Source organism: Periophthalmus magnuspinnatus, chromosome 3 (assembly GCF_009829125.3).
Source record: "Periophthalmus magnuspinnatus isolate fPerMag1 chromosome 3, fPerMag1.2.pri, whole genome shotgun sequence".
Taxonomy (NCBI): domain Eukaryota; kingdom Metazoa; phylum Chordata; class Actinopteri; order Gobiiformes; family Gobiidae; genus Periophthalmus; species Periophthalmus magnuspinnatus.
This window is the reverse complement of record NC_047128.1, coordinates 29,736,735-29,761,758: the sequence shown is the minus strand read 5'-3', so window position 1 is coordinate 29,761,758 and position 25,024 is coordinate 29,736,735. Positions and strand designations below refer to the sequence as shown.

The 25,024-nt window shown below is 37.7% G+C and overlaps 1 protein-coding gene across 7 annotated transcripts; it reads left to right on the top strand.

Moving 5' to 3' along the window:
* Positions 1-270: 270 nt before the first annotated feature.
* mical2a (microtubule associated monooxygenase, calponin and LIM domain containing 2a) lies at positions 271-24,093 on the top strand. 7 transcript variants are annotated; one of them, XM_055229358.1, is made up of 24 exons: positions 271-401; positions 6,584-6,944; positions 10,206-10,413; positions 10,778-10,894; positions 11,913-12,014; positions 13,344-13,499; positions 13,812-13,912; positions 13,988-14,245; positions 14,597-14,712; positions 14,805-14,931; positions 15,015-15,105; positions 15,742-15,889; positions 16,694-16,893; positions 17,821-17,924; positions 18,049-18,117; positions 18,187-18,318; positions 18,445-18,534; positions 18,772-19,011; positions 19,958-20,065; positions 20,960-21,137; positions 21,234-21,310; positions 21,573-21,657; positions 22,856-22,887; positions 23,627-24,093. In XM_055229358.1, exons 2-23 carry the CDS (start codon positions 6,666-6,668, stop codon positions 22,873-22,875), a joined length of 3,006 nt encoding a protein of 1,001 aa, XP_055085333.1. In that variant the 5' UTR covers positions 271-401; positions 6,584-6,665; the 3' UTR covers positions 22,876-22,887; positions 23,627-24,093. The 7 variants fall into 7 exon arrangements, with proteins under 7 accessions (XP_055085333.1, XP_055085331.1, XP_055085323.1 ...); XM_055229356.1 differs by lacking the exon at positions 23,627-24,093 and adding an exon at positions 23,167-23,185; XM_055229348.1 differs by lacking the exon at positions 22,856-22,887 and having other exon boundaries at positions 23,167-24,093.
* Positions 24,094-25,024: the final 931 nt, after the last annotated feature.

Below are 25,024 nucleotides of genomic sequence, written 5' to 3'. Positions count from 1 at the left end.
AGTTTCTGCTGACACCTTGAAAAGTCAGAAATGTTGACCAAATTGTTTCTCAGGGGCATCAACTGTCCCGGGCCAAAAGGTAGGACTCTGATTAAATGAAAAGTAGTTTTTATTTTATATTTTATATGTAGAGCAGTAAGTTTTCCTTTTTACTTGTTATGATGGCATTTTTTCCAACAGGTCAGTCAGATCTTGCTTCCTTTTGAACGCTTGAGTAAGAGAAGGCGTGGAGCAGGCTGTGTCAGACTGAGCACCGCCCATTGACTCTGAGCTACTACATTTCTCTTACAAACGCCGCTGCTGGTTAGATTGACTAGGGGCCGACCTTATTCACCCATAAAGACCAGTAAATTGACCTGATATCTCTGGGAAATAAATGAAACCACTGAAGCTGAGACAAGGTAAGAGTTTTTCTCAATTATCATTACCTGGAGATATTAAAATTATCTTATTGCACAATAACGCATGGAATGATAGAAACATAGAAGACTTGTTATCCAAACCAGAAAGGCAAGATCACTTACAATCATAAGTGTTCTATATTAAATATGTCTAATGTAATGAGGGATTAAAGTTCTCATTGGCAGAAGCAGCTTTCAGGAGCATTCATCTGTTTTGTTTTGTTTTTATTTTTCATTATGGCTGATGACAAACCAGCATTTGTGTAATCTGCAGACCCATAAAACACCTTTTCTACACAAGTCACTTTTGAAAGGAGGCTTTTCAAACATTTCTGCAAAACAGGCACTGCCGTTAAATGGACTCATAGTTTAGTTGTTGTGTATTTAGTCCTACCACAAACATAGTGTAACCCGGCTGGTACATGTTAATGAACCTGACCCACTTATCTTTTCAGTCACTGCAGTTTACCTCACCTGTGAGGGGCCTGGCCTGCCCCTGGGCTGGTAATGGCCCAAACTGCATTATAGAGAAAGGTGTGGTGTTGACAGTATGTACAGAGCTTCACTGTATAGAAGTGACATGAAGTTACATGCTAATGCTTTTGTAGGGAAGGGTCATTGTCTACACTAACACTGATGGCATCCTTACACTCCTGTGTTTGATGGAAGACTGCTCGATTAACACACGTGGTATGTAGAAAAAGAAATAGATTATGTACAAAACAGTAAGTCAAAGATGCAAATTATAACTTTCCTGATGGAGCATTGGCCACATGCTTATCTCTATCGAAATTTAGATTTTTATTTTTTTTTCTATCAGGTGGTACTACATTACATCTTGAGTCAGTGTTAGTACCACTTACCCCAGCCTCAGCCAATGAATGTGCTGAAGTCACAGGCCAAGAGACGTAACCTCAGTCTGATTTTGATTGAAGGCGAAAAGATTGTTCTAATATTCTACACTTAGACATACATCTTACATCTCTTGACCTCATTAACGTTTAAATATTACTGTACCAACCTTTGTTTGTAAGTTGTTTAGTTAATACCTAATAACTGCACTACTTACTAACATCAACATACAAGAATCAAAGTTTAGTTCTCTGTCTGGCCAACTTTTACAATAACAGTTTCCTTTTCTGTGGCCTTGTCTATGATAAATAATATAATGTCTTTTGTTAACTCTTCTCTTAAAAATAATAGCAAAATGTATTTATTATTATTATTATTTTTTGGGGGGGAAATTAATTTGTTGCAATAAATATGTAAATATACAAACATTTTTTAACTTAATTGCTTTATTTTAACTAACTAGCCAGTATTAAAGAAGCACACCAAATATCTCAGGATGTTTTCTATGAATGACATTGACTATTTACCATCAAACTGACCTTTGTACACTTGCAATCATTTGAGGCGAATACAGTTGTTGTCCACTGAGCCCACTTGTGTTGATACATTCAAAGGTCATGTGATGCTTCTGTAACATAACACTCCTCTATTTTGAATCTGTTTTTAGCAATTGTTGGCTTACTGCGATTTCTATTCCTGCTAGGCTGTAATCCTGTCTCCCAGTCCTTCACCCTGCCCCTGTTTGAATGAATAATCTTTGGAAGAGCCAGGCAGTTTTGCACCGCTGTGTTCTCATGATCAAACGCAAAATATCTAATCTGATATGGAGAATCTAGGTCAGAATAACTGGTCAGAGATAATTGTTTCGGAGTGATTTTGGCTCAGTTCTCCTTTTTGCTCTGCGTGTCTTGATAAATCATTGTCCAGTGAAGTCATGTGGCGCTCACACCTCCAGACAGTCCACACAAGCCCCTAGAGCGTACTGCCTTTCTGTAAATGAGTAGTTTTCACAAATGAAGATGACGGACACTTTTACAACCATCTGACATTGTATTTATCTCACCCATAAAACATTTTTTAACTGGTTTTTAGATTGCAGGAGTGACTGGTGGAGGCCAGAGCTGAAGTCCTCATGAAGTTTATGCTGTTTTGGAGACACACTGGCTGCTTATCAGGCCAACAGAGGGTTCCTTCCTGGTTTTCTTCCGTCTGCTCTGTAATTACTGTTACTCGTTGGCTTTGCTACACATTTTCCAGGACTTCCAATGTTGCCCTGTGCCGTCCGGCTTCCTATTGTACTCCCAAAGCCTGGAGCTATGTGCGCTGAAAAAACATTGTCACTGGTGGTGGGACACTTTGGTGTTGTTTCATTCAGACTTTGGCTGCAGTTTGTTGTACTGTATTAGCATCTATCTTTTAGTCGACTAATTTACTGTCAATTAAAACACTGCACATGGACATAATAGCCCTTTTAAGTAGCCGACTAGTGGTTATTTTACCAATTAGTCAAATGATTATTTCTATTGTGCCCTGAAGATTTCTATTCAGTTAAAATGAAAATATGCCAAATTGAGGCTGCTTTCCTGTATTTATGTTTTGTATAAGTGACCATTATTACAATTAAGTGTTGCTGCCAAAATATGTATTAATATTGCTTTCAAAATGAAATTAATTTTATAATTTATTTATAATTTCCCAATTAGATTATCACTACAAACTGGGTAGCTATGTGTATTACCTGCTACTTACTTTGAACTAAATCTCATATAGTTTTTCTTGGAAACTGGGGCTACTGTCATTTCTTTCCCGTTGTCACTTCTTTCTAGTTTTTGCTTTATTAACATGCCTTTTTTCCCCCAAACCACTTTTCCTGAAAAGAGTGAAACCTCAAATATGCAGCATGCTATTACGGCATATGACACACTATAATTTGAGTAAATCCTTCATAAGCCCGTGTGTATTATTTTAATGTTGTGGGTCTGTGTATGTGTACATGTGCGTGCTTCTTCACTTTCTGAGCTGTCCAGGTGAGACAGGTACATTTTTCAGATTCTTCACATTCTTCATGTTTAATATATGACGCTGACCCCTCACTGAAAAACACAATACTTTTACCTGCACATCTTTAAAACTCTAGAATAAAGCGGCACAATTAATCACAATTGAATCAAAATCACAAACTCTGTAATTATTTAGATAATATAATATGATTCTTGTATTAGTTTATCAGTTCATATTTCGTCTTCTTTCAGGTGTTAATTGTTCCTGGAGTTGTTCACATCGTGCAGTCTTACACAATGCTCAGCCCTACTCTACAGTGTCCGTTCTTCAACCCCTCACAGATACATGAGGTTTCTTCAGACAGCTTCAGTCAATGGGGCTATTCTTCAGACTGACCATAGATCTAAAAAGTGACTGTAAACTCCCTGATCCTCTTAATCATTTTATGCTGGGACGTTGATGTGTGGTGGGAGGGTTTGTCCTGTATTCTTTCCACTTTGTCTGTCATTATTGTATTTTTACAGCCGTTCTGTGGGTGAGCTCCGTCTGCCCACAAGTGACTTTCCATGCAGTCAGGCCTGAGATGGTGAAGTCATAGGACTCGGTCTCAGACAGTGTTGTGTGAGCAGCAGTGACTTAGGTCTGCAACAGTCCATGGTACCTTTTCATCTGACATATCTAACAGATGGTTCCAATAATTATAATGGCCTCTTCTCAATCTTGAAAGCAAAATGAAATCGTTTGAAGTTTTAAATCAAGGCAAAAGTTCCTGAAGCAGCGCAACTGAGCAACTTTGAATTGAAATAAATTGAAAAGAATACTTAACTTAATAATTTAATTGTTTAATTTATCTGAACTATAAACCCAATCCATGTTTTGGGAAAAACTACAAAGGTTTGTTAAGGTTGTTAAATCAAAAAAGAAGATAAGGTGAAGGCTAAAAGTACAGAAGACATGAGCACTACAGTGCAGCGCCCAGGGACTCATCTCCAGAGCGAGGTCAGGCTTGGTCAGGACGACCTTAGCTGGAGGATATACATCATGTAATTTAACAAAAACATACACTCTTGATCTCTATTTTCTAGAAGGTCTTAAGACAGAAAAGATGGCATTCAAATCTTTTATTGCTCCCAGGACTCATTTTTACAAGTGCAATTCAGCTGTTATAAACTACTATTTCAGCGAGGCAGCCTTCAGGACAGAACCACTGTATTGTATTTTCTATGTAGCTGAAAAGGAGATCATATTAACCTGTACATAGAAATGTGTGCAGACTTTGGACTCACTCTCAATGGGTAAACTGGCCTAGTCCTGGACCATTATTGTACCCAGCATCCTCACCATATGCTAAAATTCAAAGCACTTTCTCTTTTTAAGCTTGTGTCATGTCTGAAGAATTAATTTTCTTCCCTCAAATATGACGTTTCTGTCTATGTCATCTTGGGGCACTCGTTGATAGTTTGAGAGAAAAAGAACATGGTGAATGTGGTTTTTGTGAATAGCAGAGTGCTGAGGCCACTGGCTGGGCTGGTGAAGAGGTGGGCTCCTGCTGATGCGGCTGCTCTGTGATCCACGTGGCACAGCGTTTTGTCTCTGTAGGGAGTAGCCTCAGGGGACAGGGACCTGGAAGTATGTGTGCCTTTATAGAGAAGTGTAATTATTTGATTTAACAGTTAGTTCTGCAAACATGAACAATAAACACTAGTGTGAACTTTGAGGTACATTTAAAACAAAGATGAACTGAGATTCAGCTATTTCTAATCATCAAAGATCAGCTCGGCCCTTTTTATCCAGAGGTCTACAGTCAGTCCTCTGTCATTAAAAGCAGGTGGTTTAGAGCAGAGTTCAGACTATAGCAGAACAAGTTTGACTATTTTTTGTTTTGTTTTAAATAGCACTGATTAAATATAAAATTGTGATGTCGCCTTGCCCTACATTTGGAGTTTTTAAATGTTTTGGAAAAGTTATATGTAGCATTGCACATGTAGAATCGCTATAGTGCTCAAACTTGGTGCTATGGTTTAATTAAAATTGTGACTTTAAGAATTGGTTTATTTTAGAATTATGATTGAAAAGTCATGGAAAACTTTGGGGAAAACGTGCACTTTATCCAAAACATGAGAATACAAACTCAAATGGCATGACGATCTTATCAGAGCTGGCTAATATAAGGCTAAGTCCATGTTTTGTTATTGTGTAACATTGATTGCCGGGAGGAATGCTTGTCTCTGTTTTTGTGCCGTTCAACAGATAAGGAGAGTACAAAGGCAGAAGTGAAAGAGGGAGATCACATTGGTCGGTGGGGCTGCAGGCTTGTGTTATGTACTATCTTTGACCATAGCTAGAGCTTATGCACATTTAGAACAACAGTCACATTTTGCCACCTGAGGCCCATGTGCTGGTGCTGACAGTGGGGGGATTACTGCTGGGGTCCCTGAAAATCCAGCATGACCTGCCCATCCTGCTCCACGGGATGTTAAAGAATCAAAAACAGTTTCTCTAAAAACTGGGGGAAGCTGTTGTCTCCACCCATGAGAGCTCACACGCTAAATGCAGAAAATTCACTTTGATGTTTCAGACATGGATATTTTGGCCTCATGTGCAAAAGACTTGATGGTTGATTGGAGAAAATATTAATTTCACCTTTGCTTGCTATGGAATGTATACACAGATGAATATTAATCAGAAAAATCCTTTATATCATGCATACATTCAGTCCAAACACTATTTATGAATGTGCTTTTGTGTGGGTGGGGAAATTACCAAAATATACATTATGTTTTCCTGCCTGGGTTTCTCAAAGTCTGGGACTGGTACTAATGGTCTGTCATACTAATTGCTTAGCCTGTTAAAGTCTACTCTTTTTTCTTTAGTCAACTTTAAATACTTCTTTGAAATGTATAGTTGTGTTGATACTTGTTTGTGAAAGGTAAATTTCCAAAATGCCAGTTGGTAGTTTAGTAAGTACTAATTTAAAACCTTTTTAAAGGACCAAGCCTTGTCTGTTAAGCCTGACAAGTTGCTTATCTACAGTAGAGTGACTCCTTAATATTATATCAGTGCCGTGCCTTAAGATGGAATGTTTTGTTAACAGATAATAAGAGAGTTTGTTCACCAGTCGGAATCCATTTATTATTGAAAACTGGAGCCATAGGCTAAATAAAACACATCTGCCTTGTCTACAGTAGTGTTGCAATAAACAATGAAAAATGTTGAAGTAATGAAGTGAATCAGAGCTAATCATAGAGCATGAGGAGACAAGTGTTGCCTCTAGCGATTGTGCAGAAGTCTTACCCCATGACATCAGACCTTGTGTGTTTCTTCTGCAGACGGGGGCAGCATGAAGTAGCAGAGGGAGTAGCCAAATCTGGAGGAGGACTGAACTCTGCAGCAGCACCTTCAATTCTCCACATGCCCCATCACAGGACCACGGCCATGGGGGAGACGGACGAGGACAGTGTGATCAAGCTGTTTGAGAACTTTGTGCAGGCGTCCACATGTAAGGGCGCGCTGCAGGCCTTCAATGTGATGTGCCGAAAACTGGAACTAGACCCATCAGACAGCAGCACGTTCTACGCTGAGCTGAAGGCCAAAGTCACCTGCTGGAAAGCCAAAGCGCTATGGGCCAAACTGGACAAGAGAATGTCCCATAAGGAGTATAGGAAAGGACAAGCTGCTGTAGGCACAAGGGTAGGTTCATTGCATTTTATATCTATATATTCTATCGATCTGGATGTAAATTTGACAGATTTCTAATTAATAAACAATAACTAATTTTAAGTTAAGTCTTTCTCTATGTTAAGAGAGTTGTAGCCTTTGTGATGTTTGTTTTAAAAATAGATCTAAAGAATATTTAAAGGGGGGAAAAAAAAAACACTAAAAAGTATGTGCTTAGTCCAATCCTGTTTGTCCACTCTTTGGTTTTATAGTTGGTAATTTTGAAACTTGTACTTAGCTGAAGAGGTTTCTAATATTTGCAAATACTTTATATATTTACTAGCTTAAAAATACACTATACAGTTCAATAGATAACTCATGAAGAGTTACCTAATGAACTGTATAATGTTGTTACATAAGTCACAGTACAGATACAGGGGTAAAAAAAAAAGGAAAAGTAAAGTAAAATATCACATGAAAAAAAAGTTCCCGTTTAAAAAAATGTACTTTAAGAGTAAAAAGTAAAAGTGTTGTTAATTTGTTAAAGTGTTAATTGTAAGTGATATTGATTAAAAGAAGCCCAACAGTTGCAATATGAATACATTTCTTTCTCTTTTTTTTTAGGATTTTTTAAGTATTTAGTTGTGTTTCTCAAAGCCAAAGCTTGAATTCAAAACTTTTAGTCAGGATGTTACCACAAACATTGTAAGAATAACCCCTCAAATCATAAGTACTTTTTACTTTTCAGTTCTGTTCAAAAATATAGTGGAGTAGAAAGTAAAGTACAGATACCTAAAACATATACTTAAGTACAGTACTTTACTACTTTTACTTCATTACCACCTTCCACCACTGGCTATAAGGCGTCCAAGAAGTCAAAACAGTAGATGCAGGTGTTTTATTACAAGTTACTCTGGGGGTTCTTCTGTCCTCAGTATGCATGGTGCTGTACAGACAGTAAAACATCAGCCAGGCCTTGTAGCTGTAAATGTGATGAGAGGGCCTTGTGCAGTGTGATTACCTGTCCGCCATCAGCCCAGAGCACCATGAAAGAGTGTTTTTATTGCACGCGCAGACAGACAGCATCGCTCAACAGCTCAAATTATTTGGCTTGCGATTTACCACAGTTCGAGGTATGCAGTTTGATCGGCTCATCCTTAGCAGTGGAGACCAAAAATATCTGGTGTCTGTGGGATTTTATAGTTTTGCCAGCGCTGACACAAAATGAGAGAAAATTGTGTTGTAGATGGGAAATATAGACTAAGTAAAACACAAGTCCTTGAAGAGTACACACAAAGGTATCATATTTTTCTGGAAGCTAAAGATTCTGGACTCTAAAGTGCACAATCACACAGTATTAATACAAATTCAATTCAGATGCAGCTTTAGATAAGAATTGTTTAGTTACCTAGCTTACGTTCTTGCAAAACACACCAAGGTAACCAAATCCATAATGAAAAAACAGTGCTCCATTCTCCCTTTTCCCCCGGCGCTATGTTGATCACTCACTCTTTTGTGCAAGAACGGGTTTAAAGGATGTGATGTCACTTCAGTTTTACAGCCTGACACATCTGGACTCGGTGACATGTAACTATAAAGAACTAACAAGTCTAACAGAACCTGTCAAATGAATGCAGTCGGTTTAAGACGTTTCATCGGGTTTCACTGATTCAGATTCACACATAAACTCTATTGAGATGCCATTTGTTCATTTGTTTTAGCAATAATTGATTATTCAGGTCACATTTTTGCAAGAACTAGAAAATAATAACGTATTCTAAATTCAATATGCACTCAAAATGTAAAGGCAAATGTAAAGCACTTTTGTATCTTGCTTTTTATCTCACATTAGCTTTACTTTATCATAATGAAAGCATGATTTTATAAACTACACTTACCAAAAATGTATTAGCAATGAAAGAAAATGTGTCAATAATTGTTAAGTTGCGCTTCTCACAATAATTGCAACACTTAAATTTAATATTGTAATTGAGATTTGCGGCAGAGCAGTCGCATGGGCCTCATATATATTGTTATATTGTTTTATATTTTACGAATGGCAACTCGAATTATCAGCACAAGCGTGTATCCGTGATAACATCAGTGGATGGAAACAGGATAAAGCATACCTCTAACCTCTGTCAGTGATGGAATACGGAAACACCACATCTGTGAAAACAAACTAATATGTGATTCAACCTGAAACAGCACTTTCTATGGAGTGGAGGGACTACTGTTCAAATGTTGTTCAAGCAAGCATTTGTCTGTAAGCTGGATCCACATAAGCCAGCATATTCTTAATGCTTTTCCCAAGACCCATTAATTAACCGGTGTCAGTATTTGAATCACCGCATAATAGGAGACAGAACATTTTGAGATAAGAGAAGTAAAAGGGAGTTCTTGTTTGTGTCTCGTGCCTATAACCCCTGGACACTCACGGTGAAACTGCCTTACTCATCCCCCACATCCAAGCAGAAACGTAACAACACGCTCAGCAAGTATCTCTATGGAGCCGAACATCTTTCATGGAGTGCGTGGCTCAGGAGTTTAAACAGCTGGCAGAAGGCGCAGTGTACAAAGCTGATATTGTGTCCTCAGTGATAGTGGACATCCAGGACACCAGAAAGGCTGGAGTCCTGTCTAAATATCTGATATGTTTGGGACAAGCAGGTAGTGCCACTAGGCCAAGTTACAGGTCAGCCCTGATAACAGCATTCCACGTGCTCTTTTCAATTAGATTTTTAGAAAGAAAAAAAAACTTAAAACGATCTGTAATTGAATACATGCTAGATATGTTAAATGCCATACTGTCAAAGATTACATAAACATTACAAAAACAAAAACATCTTGATTGAGACAAGGAGCACTCCACCATCACCAGAAAAGTTAGTTACATAGTGAAATGGAACTTTATCTTTTGCACATTTCTACTCAATATTACATTAAACCTCATGCATTTGTTTATCATCAGCCAGAGACATGAGTAAGAGCCTAGAAATGAAAAACACAGTTGATTTGGTGATAGGTACCAAGAGCAAACATTCTTTTGGACAATTATTTATGCAGTGTTATGTTTGTAGTGCCTAGAAACACTCATCTTTCATCCACACTTGTGCTCAAACCTCCCAGGTACTTGAGGATCACCACTTAAGTATTAGAGCATTTAAGTCAAGTGTACTTATGTGAGATTTAACACAGGAAGTGGAGTAAAACTGTGATTTTCCCCTAAGAAGAAATCTGCTAACTCTATAGTATGAAATTTGTAATTATGTTCATGTACTATTTTGTCTTTAGTGCCTGATCATTGGAGGAGGGCCCTGTGGCTTACGGACGGCCATTGAGCTTGCACTGATGGGAGCCAAAGTGGTGGTAATAGAAAAAAGAGACTCTTTCTCCAGACATAATGTGCTGCACCTTTGGCCTTTCACCATTCATGACCTACGAGGACTCGGGGCTAAGAAGTTTTATGGAAAATTTTGTGCTGGAGCTATAGACCATATAAGTGAGCATCATTTTAAACACAATATTCTCTTAACCATATTTAGATAGATAGATTAGATAGATACGGTTTTGTACTTTTGATAAACCTTCGATTACTATAACATCACATCTGTAGAGTGATTTCCTGGTTTGTATAATGTAAGGCTTGCTTGTTATACAATGCCCAGTTATGGTGGAAATCAAAATCAAGAATTTTGTGGAAAAGAGCAGAAGTATGTAATATTGTAGGAAATGGTTAGCAACTGTGAGTAAATTATATTTAATGTTATGCTCACTTACATCTTTATTTTTTTAATATTTATTTCAAATTAAGGCAAAATCATGTTGCTAGCAGAATTCTTTTAATAATGTTTTGGGTCCAACAGGTATCCAGCAGCTGCAACTCATCCTGCTGAAGGTGGCCCTGCTTGTCGCTGTAGAGTTTCATATCAACACAGAGTTTGTCAAACTGCTGGAACCTCCCGAGGATGAGGAAAATAAGGGTATTTGGATGTCAGCCTCATGGGACATGTCTCCAAGGAGTGTTGGATTTCATCAACAGCAACAAACAGATGAATAGTCCGTTATATATAGCATTAGTGTTAATTTATGTTTTGGGAAGTTCTTTGAGAGACCGTGTACACTTCCTAAATTACAAGCTGGTTTCTTTGTTCCCTAAAACGTTTGACCTATTTTATGATACTTAGATAAGTCTATATTTACTGACCATTTTACACATCATAATTGCTTTCTTTCTGTAAATCTGTAATACTATATGAGATACTGTTGTGTTTTTGGAAATTGTTTGCCCATAGTTCTCTTGTATCAGCTGCTGCTCACTGGATATTATAACTGTTTTGGACCATTTTATGTAACTCTAGAAATGGTGTAAAAACTGAAAGCTCAGACCAGCCCATGTCACATTCATAGTGTAGCCTACATATAACGATAAGAGCCTTTTCAGTATAACTCTGGCCATTGTCACGCACAAACCTGAGCAGAAATAACTTGCCTAGGGCTGTCAGGTGTACTCTCTTCAGTTATAATGGCTGTACAATGATAACAAGAGCCTTGCTTAATTTTAAACCTACACTTATCCCTCCTGTTCTTGTGTGACAAACTTAGACTTGGCCTTGACGTCATGGAATGCATTTTTGACATGGTGCTATTACTTAACACTCTGCCAGGAACTGCTGTGCCTATCTAATGCCGCCATCCAAAAGTCAACATAGAAACTGATGGTTACATTATATTCAAGCCAAGATATATATTTTCTTTTAGATAATATATATATTCTTTTAAATAATATATTGTTTCAGAATTGTGCATGACTTCATATGATGTATTGTTAAACCGAGGCAACAAAACAGGTTTGAACCTTGCCCAGGAGCATATTGTTTTTGTTGTTGTTGTTGTTGTTTCTCAGGGCAAGACACATTCCTTTCAGTATGTGTCGCAAGTTGCCCCTTGTAAATAAAGTAATGGGATAAGACAGGAAATAAAAACACATCTCCATTACAGAGATTGGCTGGCGTGCAGCAATCCGTCCTGCTGATCATCCTGTGGCCAACTTTGACTTTGATGTGATAGTGGGAGCCGATGGACGTCGCAATACTCTTGATGGTCAGTGATAATGTAATCATAATACATCACTTATCGTATGTTTAAATCCTTTCACATCAAGCTTTGTTTGATCAATCCATTCTTCCTTTGGTACAACTTAAATCTTTTATTACGATGATGGCATTAGGTTTTGTTTCGCTTGATTGCTTCATAAGAATGATTTTTGATGACCTCTTCTTCACCTTTCTCTGACTCTGGGCCAGACCTTACTCTACTGCTGACTCTCTGCTGACTAATGCGATGTTTTACTCCTCAGTCTTGCAGTTTATACAGATGTCTGAGTTGTCAGTGCACTATTTATTACACATCTTGTTTCCACGCAATGATAAAGACAAATAAAGGCTTATAATTTACTGTAAGTTGGTCACTCAGTAGGTAGAACAAAAAATAGCATTGAAAGTCTCACAGGTTGAACTCAAATTCAAAAGCTCCTCTGGATGTCCTCTGAGACTCAATTAAATCAAGAAAATGTGCGCACGCTGTAGTTGAGAACAGACATACCTTCCATAAAGCAGATCTTAGCCTCGCTGCTAGAACTAGTGCTAACTTACTGGATGGATGCCATGTTATGTCTCATTGTTGTGGTTTCTCTCTTTAAAATGTTGTCATCGAGCAACCATTTTACACCAGATACTTATTCCTAAAAAGGGCATTTCTGGGCCAGTGTTGAATGTGTAGCTCATTTTCCAAATTGTGAATAAGCCTTAGGGAGATGCTTTTCCTTTGCTGTCAGCCCGATTTGGACCAGAGCTCTTTGCCCTGGTAGTATTGGATATATTGTATATATTGGACTGTCCTTTGATAATAAGTACTTCAGTAAACAATTGAGTGAAGAGGAAAATGATAACATTGTCTCATTGCTAAAGCAGATGTTACCACACTAACATATACTGGATAAAGGGAACTTAAAACAACAAATATTTCTCTGTCAACATGTGACTGTGATTCAATGTCAGTCTTCTAAAGCTTTGCTAATGGCAGAAAACCAGTAACAACCAGACAACATTGAGAAAAACTACTACTATCAATAGTAGTTAATCATTGCTAATCATTTTAAATTAGCAATGATTAAATACGTAGTCAGTTGTTTGTAAATTGGCTTTTGTTACAGCTCCACGCCTTCTATTTATAGTGTGTGCTTATTATAAGGTGTTGCTAAGTTGACAGTTGCTTTACCATTATTCGTGTACAAAGACCTCTTTTGTTATAAAACTACTACGTTGTAATTAAGATTTAGGTGCGGATTTAAGGAAGCCAAGATTACTGCAGAATTTTTCATGCGTTCATTCTATATTATCTCTTATATACCTGTATTTACCCTTTTCATAGGTTTCAAAAGAAAGGAGTTTAGAGGGAAGCTGGCCATTGCCATCACTGCAAACTTCATCAACAGAAACACAACAGCTGAGGCCAAGGTGGAGGAGATCAGTGGAGTGGCTTTTATTTTTAACCAGAAGTTTTTCATGGATCTCAAAGAAGAAACAGGTACGTGTGAAAGATTAGTAAAACAGACAAAACAAATATAACAGAGAGTAAAGCTTGTATTACAACTGATAAACTAGAAAAGAATAGAAATAGAATGACTTAGATCTTGAAGGGAGATAATTTGTTTTTGTTTTGAATGAACAGAAAACAAATGATTATAAGTCAAACGCTAAATTCTATGGAGAGGCCACACTGCAGCTGCTGAGTGAATTCACAGAAATAGGACATTTAGTTTTTGAAAGCATATTATCTACAGTATTTATTTATTCTAATATTTGATGATTTGCTATAGAAACATATCATTCGTTGCAGGTGTAGATTTGGAGAACATTGTGTACTACAAAGACAACACACATTATTTTGTCATGACTGCCAAGAAACAGAGTCTGTTGGACAAAGGAGTTCTCATAAATGTAAGTATTCTAGTTATCCCATATCAAAGTTCACTAGGCATAACTTTCCAGTAAATTATATGTTTTGCTCAATAGGATTACATAGACACACAGATGTTGCTTAGCAGTGAAAACGTCAACCAGGAAGCTCTTCTCTGCTACGCCCGGGAGGCAGCTGACTTTGGCACCAACTATCAACTTCCTACGCTGGATTTCGCCTTGAACCACTGCGGCCAGCCAGATGTAGCAATGTTTGACTTTACGAGCATGTACGCCTCTGAGAACGCTGCTCTGGTCCGGGAGAGGTTTGGACACCAGCTGCTCGTGGCACTGGTTGGTGATAGTCTCCTTGAGGTAAAGAATAAATCAAGTTTAACATGAAATATAATTGTAGGGCTACACACAAAAAAAACATGACTAATTTGACACAAAGCCAATTCATTTATTGTATGAAACTAAATAAATATAAAACTGTTTTAAACTTTTACAATAATGAATTAATTGTAATATTCAATGTTATTTATTTATCCCTGTGTGGAAAAGTAACTAGTAATTATAATTATGATTATGATTGTGAGTTTGAGTGTGGTTATGATTATGATTAAGGCTATGATTGTGTTTGTGATTGTGGTTTTGGTTATGGTTATTGTTATGATTATGATTGTTATGATTATGATTATTTATCTTTGTCTTTCTCTATTGCAGCCCTTCTGGCCCATGGGAACAGGTTGTGCTCGAGGTTTTCTGGCTGCATTTGATCTTGTCTGGATGGTCAAGAGCTGGGCTGAGGGCCGGCCTGTCCTGGAGGTGCTGGCAGAGAGGTACAAATAAATGTGTTCTTTTTCACCAGTTTTATATGACATGGAAAATGTGTGACTTAAAACATTAAGTTTTAATATGTTGTCTCTTACAGAGAAAGTCTTTACAGATTACTTCATCAGACGACACCTGAAAACATTGCTAAAATCTTTGATCAGTACACCATTGACCCTGGAACCCGTTACCCCAACCTGAATGTGTCCTCCGTCAGACCTCACCAGGTTTTTATACATCTTCACTTTGGCTTTCTTTTTTTCCATAGTAATAGACAAATTCATTCAAACTTCTCTTTCCATTTTATCAGGTGCGTCAGTTGTACATTAGTGGAGAAATGAAGAACTGCTCTCTGGAGCGGGCTGCTACCATTCGTCGACCAGTCAATCTCTGCAGACGAGGTTAGTGTCCGTGAGGTGGTTTGTTTATGCCAGGTGTTGCCTGAGTGTAGGCCATATTTAGTAATAAAGCATTTTTAAAATTAGGTTAAGGCCTTCGTTTTTTAGAATGTACACATCTTCATCAACCCTCTGAACCTATCTCCTTTGAGGGCACCAGTCACATCTCATGTTTATTTTTACATGTGGTCTGTGTGGGAGGTTTTTTAAAAGAGAATCTACAGGATGTGGCGAGAAAGTCAAACACATGCTACTACTCTGAACTAGCATATATGACGTGAATGAACTATATATAACATAAACATGAAGAATACAGTATGCCACGCAAAAGAAACCTTTCCCTTTATCTCCACTGGGAATTTACTTTTACATTTACTTTTAAATGAGTAAACTCACGCTGTTTAGTCTCAAATCAGGTTGAACTAATAATCTTACGTGTCTGGGGGGTTATGAACTATCTGTTTGTGCCCCATTTCAGATGTTACATGTCCTTTTGTCTTCATTAATACTTGATGCAACATGTAATATTTCTGGTGGAATGCTTTGGAATGTTCCACTGTCTGGCATTAAACGTATCTATCTCCATGGCCACAAAACAATAACATCTCATGTTTTTATTTTGATATCTGTCTTTTATAGAGTCTGAGATTCGACCAGCGAGACTCCTCACCTGGTGCCAGAGGCAGACAGAGGGCTACAGAGGAGTGGAAATCACTGACTTGAGCTCATCTTGGCTCAGTGGCATGGCCTTTTGTGCCCTCATTCACCGTTTCAAACCTCAGCTCATGTACGTATACTGTGTCTTCACTGGCCTGGAGCATGGCATAACTGTAGTATTAATATTGTAATTTTATATGAGACCAGATCACTATGTTCTGATTTACTCATAACAAGATGTGTTTGATAGCAACATGCTGTAAAGTCTCCCACGGGTATGCTAAATATGATAGGTATGATACTTTTTTTTAAAAGGGCAGGGTTGGCACATACACAGGGGCATGTGAAAATACTTTAAATCAAGTAACTTGTTTATTTTCTATTGGTCAAGAACAAAATGACCGATACTAGAGTAGTAACTTCAATGCAAGATATAACAAGTTTATTACTGTTAATGCTAGCGTTACAAAATATGCATGTTACTACATGGACAAATAAAACAAAGCACATCTTGCGTCATCATGACGTTGTATTATACTGAATATTGTTAGCAGACGAGAAAGTAGGTTTGTCTGAATAAAAGCCAGGATTTTCCTAAACCCTTACAAAATGCCACCATTGTTTGTGTGCAGTTGCCAGGTTACTGCTATTTATACGGTGGTCTGGGATTTGTCAGTAAACTCTTTCCATCTCTGTAATTTACCACCATTTGTTTTAAGCTTTTACAAACATTTAAAGATATATAATTCCAAAAATCCTGATTCTTTAATTCTCCATTTAAAGTTAGTATTTTACATTTTTGGTTTCTGACACTGACACAAACATTTTTTGCATGTGTTTTTCATACTGTACCTGTATTTAGTAACTTGATCCTAAAACTGATAATGAGTAAAGGCTGTATAATTAACAAAGACTATGACATTGTTTTTTTCAGAGATTTTAGTACCTTAAATGAGGAAGACCCAGCAACAAATCTTCAGCTTGCTTTTGACATAAGCGAACATGAATTTGGGATACGGCCATTTACAACTGGGAAGGAGTTATGTGCAAATCAAGAGCTGGATAAGACCAAGATGATCACCTACCTGTCCAAATTTTATGAGCTTTTCCGTGGCACACCTTTACCCACATCAGGTACAAACCCTATACAATGTACAAACCATAACATTTCGACCGCTAACATGAGGAAAGGCAAAGCACAGACTCTCTCTCTCGTTTGCTTTACTGTGGCAGTGCTTGTTGGGTTAGATTTGTTTAGAAGTAAAAATCTGTGAACATTGACTGATGCGTGTAGATGTTGATTTTGACTAAAAATAAAAAGGTGGATCATGACCTTAAAGGTGCATTATGTCACTTTTCTGGTCTTGTCTGCCACTTGTTTGCTGCTTGTTCCTTGCATTTATTATTTTTTTATGTTTATTACTTAAAAAGTTGCATTCTTACAGATAAGATAGATAAGTTAAATGCCAAAATGGTAAAGCAATAACCTGTCTCTGGCAATAAAGCTACATATTAAATCCTTTCAGCAATAACCTCCCGTAACAATCATTTTATCAAATTGTTAAGCTTCAATAATAAAATTGTCATTACTGTGCAAAGTTCAGGTGCCCCCTAATAAATAACATTTGTTTTTGTTTCTGTTGTTCTGAGCTTAATAAAAATACATAAAGGAAATTCCAGGACGAAATTGTATCAAATTTCCTTTTGACTTCCTGAGGAGAACCGCTCATAGTGTATCATTCTGTTAGCAAAGTCTTGAGGCATGACAGGAATGCACTTCAGCCAAAAGTATGGTTTGATGCTGAAACTTTTACTGAACTGGAAACACATATGCTTCTTCTTACAGATTTAATGCTACTTTATATGATGTATTTGAACCTCAGTTGTCATGTACCAATATTAAGTAATTGAAACTTCTAGAACATTTAGGGACATTAAGTGGAATTGGAGACAGCTTACATCATGTGCGTTCCTTAAAATTACATTTATGTAATGTTATGATGCGACATTTATGGCTTGTAATGTTGAAAAGGCATACAGTATATAAATTATATGTTTCAGGTCCTAAAGGAGTGGATGAAAATGGTGAAGATTATCCATCTAAAGAAGTCAGGAGTAATAATAATGTGCTCAATCTTGGATTGACAAGAAAGAGGATTCCAAAGGTTAGTAGATTCAGTTAGTGCCTGTTTTCTATTAAATGAAAATATCAGATTACTGTACATTCTGTGTTCAGCATACTGCCTTGATGGTTAGACGGATGTTTAAATGAATATCTTGTTCTTCCAGGATGAAAAGAAAACTGACAGTGCAGACAATATTTACAAAAGGAGACGGAAATTTGGTTATTTAGAAGAGGTTTGTTCATGTTTTTTATATAAAATAAATAAGCAGTTCTATATACACTAACTGTTTGTCTCTATTTAGGCCACCAATCTTTCCAGTAATAGATCTGCCATACTGGATGATACTGAGCCCAAAGAGAACAAAGTGCGCTCGATGGCTTCACAGCTACTGGCCAAATTTGAAAATAAGCCCAACTCCACCATTCGAAGACAGGTAAACTCTTTATTTTGTGACGACTTTCTCTACATTTCAGTCAATATCTTCATTCTTGCTGTAATGTCTGGCATAGCATTCAGCCTTCTTTATTCTTTGCCTTCATGTTTTTCTCTTTTCCTAAAGTTTCTGCCAAACTGTATTGACTTGACAGAGATTCTGAACATCAGGCTCAGACCTGTCCCCGCCCCGAAACCTCCTCCTCCAGTTATAGAGGTAGTTTACAGAAGCAAAACTCAAAACCTTTGATGGACTCACGCTAATGGACTATATAACAAATCTTAGGCCAGTCTGTGCACTGCAAGAATTACAACACATTATCTGTGCTAGTTGATTTTTTTGGTGCCTTGACTCACTGTCTGGCATGTTGTTCGTGTTTAATGTTCTTTTGTAGAAGTGCAGAAGTCAGTGGTTGTTAAGAAGTGATCTCACATTTTGTTTGATCACTTTCAGTCAGCTATTACATCACCACATATGTTCCTGAGACCGACTGGCTCTGTGGACAGGCCCCTCCAGCCTGCATCGGAGCAGCTGTTTTGTGTAGTGAAGCTTAGACATGTCGATCACACACATGCCCAGACCATGCCCCCTGCTCGGCCTGAGAGCCCGCCTGTTTCCTCCTGCCCCTCCACTGTCCAGGTCATGTCCAGACTCCTGCAGCGCCTCAGAGAAGTGGACGAACACATCTCTGAGGTGAATCTCTCTTCTTTCCAAATCTTCTGCTGCTATTTTCTCTTCCTGTGTTGCCACTTTTGTCTTTCTCATCTTTTAAAAGACCACAAACATGCCTGTAATAGTAGATCATGCTTGAATATATATGCATTAGCAGCACGTATAACGTGCAGTCTGACGATGAAGTCAGACTCTAATTATGATAAAAACGGCAAAAGCAAGTCTGAGCTCTTGGCAAGACCTTGAAAAAAGGCACACAGATGGATTATTGGACAGAAAGAGTGTGTGTGGAACAGATCTGCAAAGGCCAAGCTGCCAGAAGACCACAGAGGGTTACTCTATATAAGTACTTTTGTTTTAAATTAAGTAATGGCTTAAAAGATTTTTATTTTTTTTTGTAAAATATATCAGTTCATGTAATTTCTTCATTTTAAAATAGCTTTACCATGTATTGCCTTTTTCTTTTTTCACCACAATTGAATCATTCTAGCTTGCAGTAATTTAATCCATATTTGGAAATAAAAATACAACCACAGGACTTTCATAGTCCTGTTCATAGTGCCAACAGTGAGATGCTTAACTGTACTCTATGATCACTGCTTGAATATATAAATGTTATCTTAAATTAAACTGTGAAGATGAAGAAGTTGTTTGTGCCAAATGTCTGGATCACTTTCCTCCAGTTGTGAGACTCCATCAAGTGTGGTGTGAATTTGAAGCAATAGTTCTGCTCTCTTAGCACACACAACCCGGTTATTGGTCTCCTCCCAATAATAAATGTTTAGTAGGTGTCAAATCCAGCTTCTTCTGAGAGAGAGAACAGAGGAGGGCGCTCATTGTCTGGCTTACTAAGAAGTTATTAGACTGTAATATTGTAGGCACACAGAGCAGGATTGATGTAATGTGACTTGCAGTAAAACACTGTTTGGACCCGACTTGTCTTCATCTTCTTCGTGTCATGTTACAGATTAAGGCACAGACACAACAAACAAGAGAGTTTCATACAAAGTCAATTAAAGAAAAGGCAGTTCACCTCACTGGGCTGTTTTCAAGTGAAAGTCCAGCTGCCCCAAAGGTGACGTGTGTCTCAGGATCACATCTTTAGCATGTCTCCTGTGCTTACACTAATTGCTTTGGACATGTGAAGCATTCTATCGCCTTGATCAGTTTTATTTAGTTTTATTCAAGAAATGAATTTGCCATTTATGTACACAATAAAATCCATACACATTTTATTCCTGTGCAGGGCTCTCAGATATTGACAGAAGTTTGCATGTTTACTTGATTCATATTTATTGAAATATTACAGCTGCAAAATGAACAAATATCAACTGCATTTTACCGTAGCCACAGATAAATACATCATCATTAATCCAACACAGGCCATAAATACACTGCATGTGAGTTTGCCATACCCCTGTTTGAGCCTTGTGTTTTTAATCAGCAGCCGCTACGACAGAACACAAGTGGGTGTTTTTGTGGTGGCACTTTGTGGGTTCCTCCATACTCCACCCGTCCCAAACAGTTCCTTTTACTACTGCAGCCAGATGTTATGGCCGCCACACAACCAAATATATGAGTATATTCTTGTCCACAATTATTCCCTAAGGAACAATTATACCATGTAATTGCTTATAAAATTTTGTATTTTTAAAGGTATATATCTGGCTGTCTAATTTAAAGTCCTATTGTTCAGCTACAGTGCCATCATCAGAACACCCACATAGATCTAAACTGTATGTCGATGTTTGTTTTATCGCCCACACCACGTTTTTTTATGCATGTAATAGGCCCTGAATTATGACCCAAGTGGTATTGCTGTAGTCTTGCTCACCTTACGTTCCTGAAGCCAGAACTAGATAATATGACAACATAATATTACTTCAACTTTATTTTTTATTATTTTAAACTAAAATGTATACTGTGTTTCAAATCATGTAACTTACTTTGACTTGATTGATTTTTACAGGGTGGCATTCGAAGGACAATCCCCCAGACTGCAGACAGGTGTCGCTCTTGTGACAGACGTGTTTATCTGGTGGAGAGAGTGAGTGCTGAAGGACTGTTCTTTCACAGAGAGTGTTTCCGATGCTCCTCCTGTAACTCCACTCTGAGGCTGGGGGCACACACCTTTGACACTGAGCAAGGTGCAAATCTCTTATGATTTTGAGCCTAATATTTGCCATAAGAAAAATAATTATTGACCACATGACATTTGTGCTGATGTGACTGTGATCCTACAGGAAAACTTTACTGTCAGCTTCATTTTGATCAGCGAAACAATGGGACACATCTGAGGAGGACATTCTCCCAGAGATCGGTAAGTGCATCACCTAGTACTACAATAAACTAGAGCTGGAAGATTTTAGAACAATTGGTGATTTTTATTAAGTATTGTGGCTGCAATTAGATCTACTATTTCGAAATTTGATAATTCTGCAAAATGAAACAGTGATTTAACTTGTGGACCCACTACAAACCAAACTGAAACTGCCCGACCTGCTCTTACGCAGATCAAACATACCACTGTGTTATACCACCACTAACTCAGTACTTATACTCTTCCTTGTCTGTTCTCTCAGATTCACAATGGGGGTGAAGTTGTGGAGAACTGTGTATTCCAGGAGCAGACCAGGACTGCAGTGGTCCCACAGAGTCCTTCTTCAGGTACTTGGTGCTCGTGGGCCCAAAAACAGTTGCTGCGGCCTTTGAGTGTGACGCGTGCTGTGTGCAACGCCCCTCAGTACTTATCAAACTGTGTGCGCAGTACTACGCATGCCCTGGCCACTCACCTCACAGAATACGCCCAGGAATACACCTTCCTCTTTGAGCTTATGACTGTCAGCGTGCCATTGCTGCTAGTTTTACCAGAGGTACTTCACCAAATGCACACAGAAGCAGTACCTGAAGGACCCAACACAGTACAGACAGTTGTGCAATGGCTACAGCAGCAGTTTTGACTCATGTAGCTTTACTATTAAAATTTCAGTGTCGATTCACTGGGGACCATTTAGCATCTTTTAAATGTTTACTTGCCTTTTAAACTTACCACAGACACTGTATGTTTTACATGCACAAGATGATAGGTCATACATTCTGTTTTTATTTCTATATAAATACAGTTTTAACTATAAGTCCTACCTATGCAATGCAGGCCATGTCTTTTGGATTTAATTGATAATACTGAAAAATGTAATTGTCTTGCTGTAAAACATGCCCTGCAGTTAAATGCTTTATACTGACTCAGGTTAACGTGACACTGTGGTGCACTTTATCTTCAGGAACTGCTTTATTGTATAAGTAAGTGCAACCATTGATTTGGATGTAGTGGTGTGGCATGCATTTGGTTGTGTTTCTTTTGATGTTAATAATGAAACAGTCTTGTGTTTTAAGTTGTTTGGAAACCAAAGACTGAGGATTTGTTGCGGATACGGAATTAGTTTTACTCTTCTGCCATCTACTGTTCATTATCAGTAACACAATAACAAATCCCATTTCCTTTATACACAACTATGCACACATGCTCAGTACCACTAGTTATCCACAGGATACAGACAAAAGAGATGGCGTTACATTCTCTGGCATTCTTGAATGTTGTGCCTTTCTTGCCAACCAAAGGCCTCTGACAATCAGATTTTCTTCTGACCAGTGACTTTAAAGTAAATGTCTTACATGCACTTTAAATTTGTATTTTATTGTTTGAATGTGTAAAATATTACTCATTTGACTTGGTAATGTCAAATATCAAAGAATTATTTGCAGACTATGCAAAAGAAAGTTTTTTTCCTCCTCATTTGTTGTTTTTTTTTGTGTGTGTGTTTACTTATTTCTTTTCATATTTCTCACTTTTATGACGAGCGTGCAGATGATCCTGATGAAGACTGACAGGTATTCAAGGTGATTATTGTCATATAGTCACATGCTTGATCACTAAGAAACAATGGTCTCGTTCTTTATGCATCTGTATGGCTAATTTTGTACTAATTGTAAAATATGTTTTGAGTGTTGTGTGTAACACTTGCAGTGTCCATTGGCTTTTCTTTCCCAGTTTTTTCAATAACTGAAAAAAAAATAAAATAAAATGTGACCTCCAATTTTGTCTGTATACTAAAATACATGCTCACACTTAAGATCAAAGCTGAAATAATATAAAGTCTATTTCTCCTGTTTTGCAAGCAATGCTGAGGATCAGTTGCTCCTTTGACTATGAAGATGTGAAAATACATTCTGAGCTGTGAAACGCTTTCTTCACAAAACATCAAGTGTCGTTCTTGTTTATTGTGCCTTTGTCCCTCATCAGTGGACTTTCTGACTCCTCAAGTCTTCCTGAAGCAGAAGATAGTGTTCTGGCTTTGCTCCTCAGGAATGCACTCACAGGTCACAATGATTACACCACTCTCCAGCTCATACTGAATCCCTGCAAAGAGTAATGCAGCACCTGTTGTGAACGTTTTAGAAAATAGTCTAACATCACAAAAACTAGTAACTGCTCCCAAAATACAATATCAAATATATGTGAGGAGCTATAAACAAAAGTCATGAAAAGTAATGGTAAAAAGTAGAAGTAACTTGTGTCTGTAGATGTTTAAAAATGTCATCCACAGTTTTGTTGATACTTTTTCTTCTTACACATTAGAGCGGCTACTTCTTAACTGCATTAAAAAGTAGAAAGTGGTTTGACAACATCATTGCGTTGGAGTTGCAAGGTGATTGGTCAAGTAAAACTGGGAAAGAGCAGATCATTCGGAGCATTCATCCTTGTCATGATCTGGTCCTGGTTTCTAGTCGAGGTTTAGTTCATGGTTTAGTCCTGGTCCCTCAGTCTCTTCTCTTGGACCTGGTTTGATAAGATTAGCCTATTCGTCACATATGACTGAATAGTTGTTCAAAATGTGCATGAAAGACTTTTTTACTCTTAAGGTTTTTATTTTTTTTAAATACATTGCTCAAGTTTTCTTTTTTTTTTATGTGATACTTTTACTTTAGTAGCCAGTACTTTTTGTTCCTTTGTATCATACTGCCTGTACTTCCACCACTATTAAAATCTCAATGTAAGCTCATAATTGTTTAAATTAATAAAAGTGCATAATGTGCAAACATGAATGTGTTTGATTCAGTTTTTCTGTGAGTGCCATAAATCACTGGCATATAATCGACAGTTTTAATAAACAGACATTTCCCTTTAACTGCAAAGCACTTCTGTGTTGGAAAGATTAGCACTAAACAGAGCAATCAGGAGATGAAATTGAAGTGAAATTACAGGCGCTGTGAAAGTTGATGAAAAAACACACATGCATCTAAAAATAAAAGACCATTATTTTAGCAGTTTTCATCAATTTAATGCATGATTAAAATGCAAAATTTGTGTTTTGTGCCACCTTTTCGTTCTGCGTGATCTTTCAATTGCAAATATCCCACAATGTTTTTTCAGGAGGCGTCACGCAGGACCAGTGCGTGGGCTAAATATAGTCTATAGGGCATGTTATAGGCAAACCTGATTCTGCTGCCCAGGTTCCATTGAGTTACTATGTTTTGAACACATGCTTTGTGGTGGCCTTAGTGAATTCCACCTGCAGAAATACCACATTCTCGCAGTTTTCAATCATCTGCGCGTGTTTTATTAACCAAACGCATTAAGTGAAAGAACGCAAAGAACCTTGAACAAATCATATGTGGACGGGTGCGCGCGTGTCTCTGGATTTTAACACAAACATGTGAAATTACATTTGGAAAAGTCAATCAGGGGAACAAACAAGGCAGCCTTCAGCACAGCCAACATCCTTCACATTTTTCCTTTTATTCGAATTCTCCCCAAAAATTCCATCAGCTCGTGTCTGTGCTTGTCCATGTTAAATATGCAGCTTCTAATTGCATTGCTATGAATTCACTCTGACATTGCAATGCGTTTTCATAGGCGTATTATTTTGTTAATTTGGAGCATAGAATATTTGAAACTTACGTTTTAATTCATTTGAATAACTGTGTGTGTAGGCTATAGTCTATACTATATGTAGGATTTACACTGTTTTCCTCA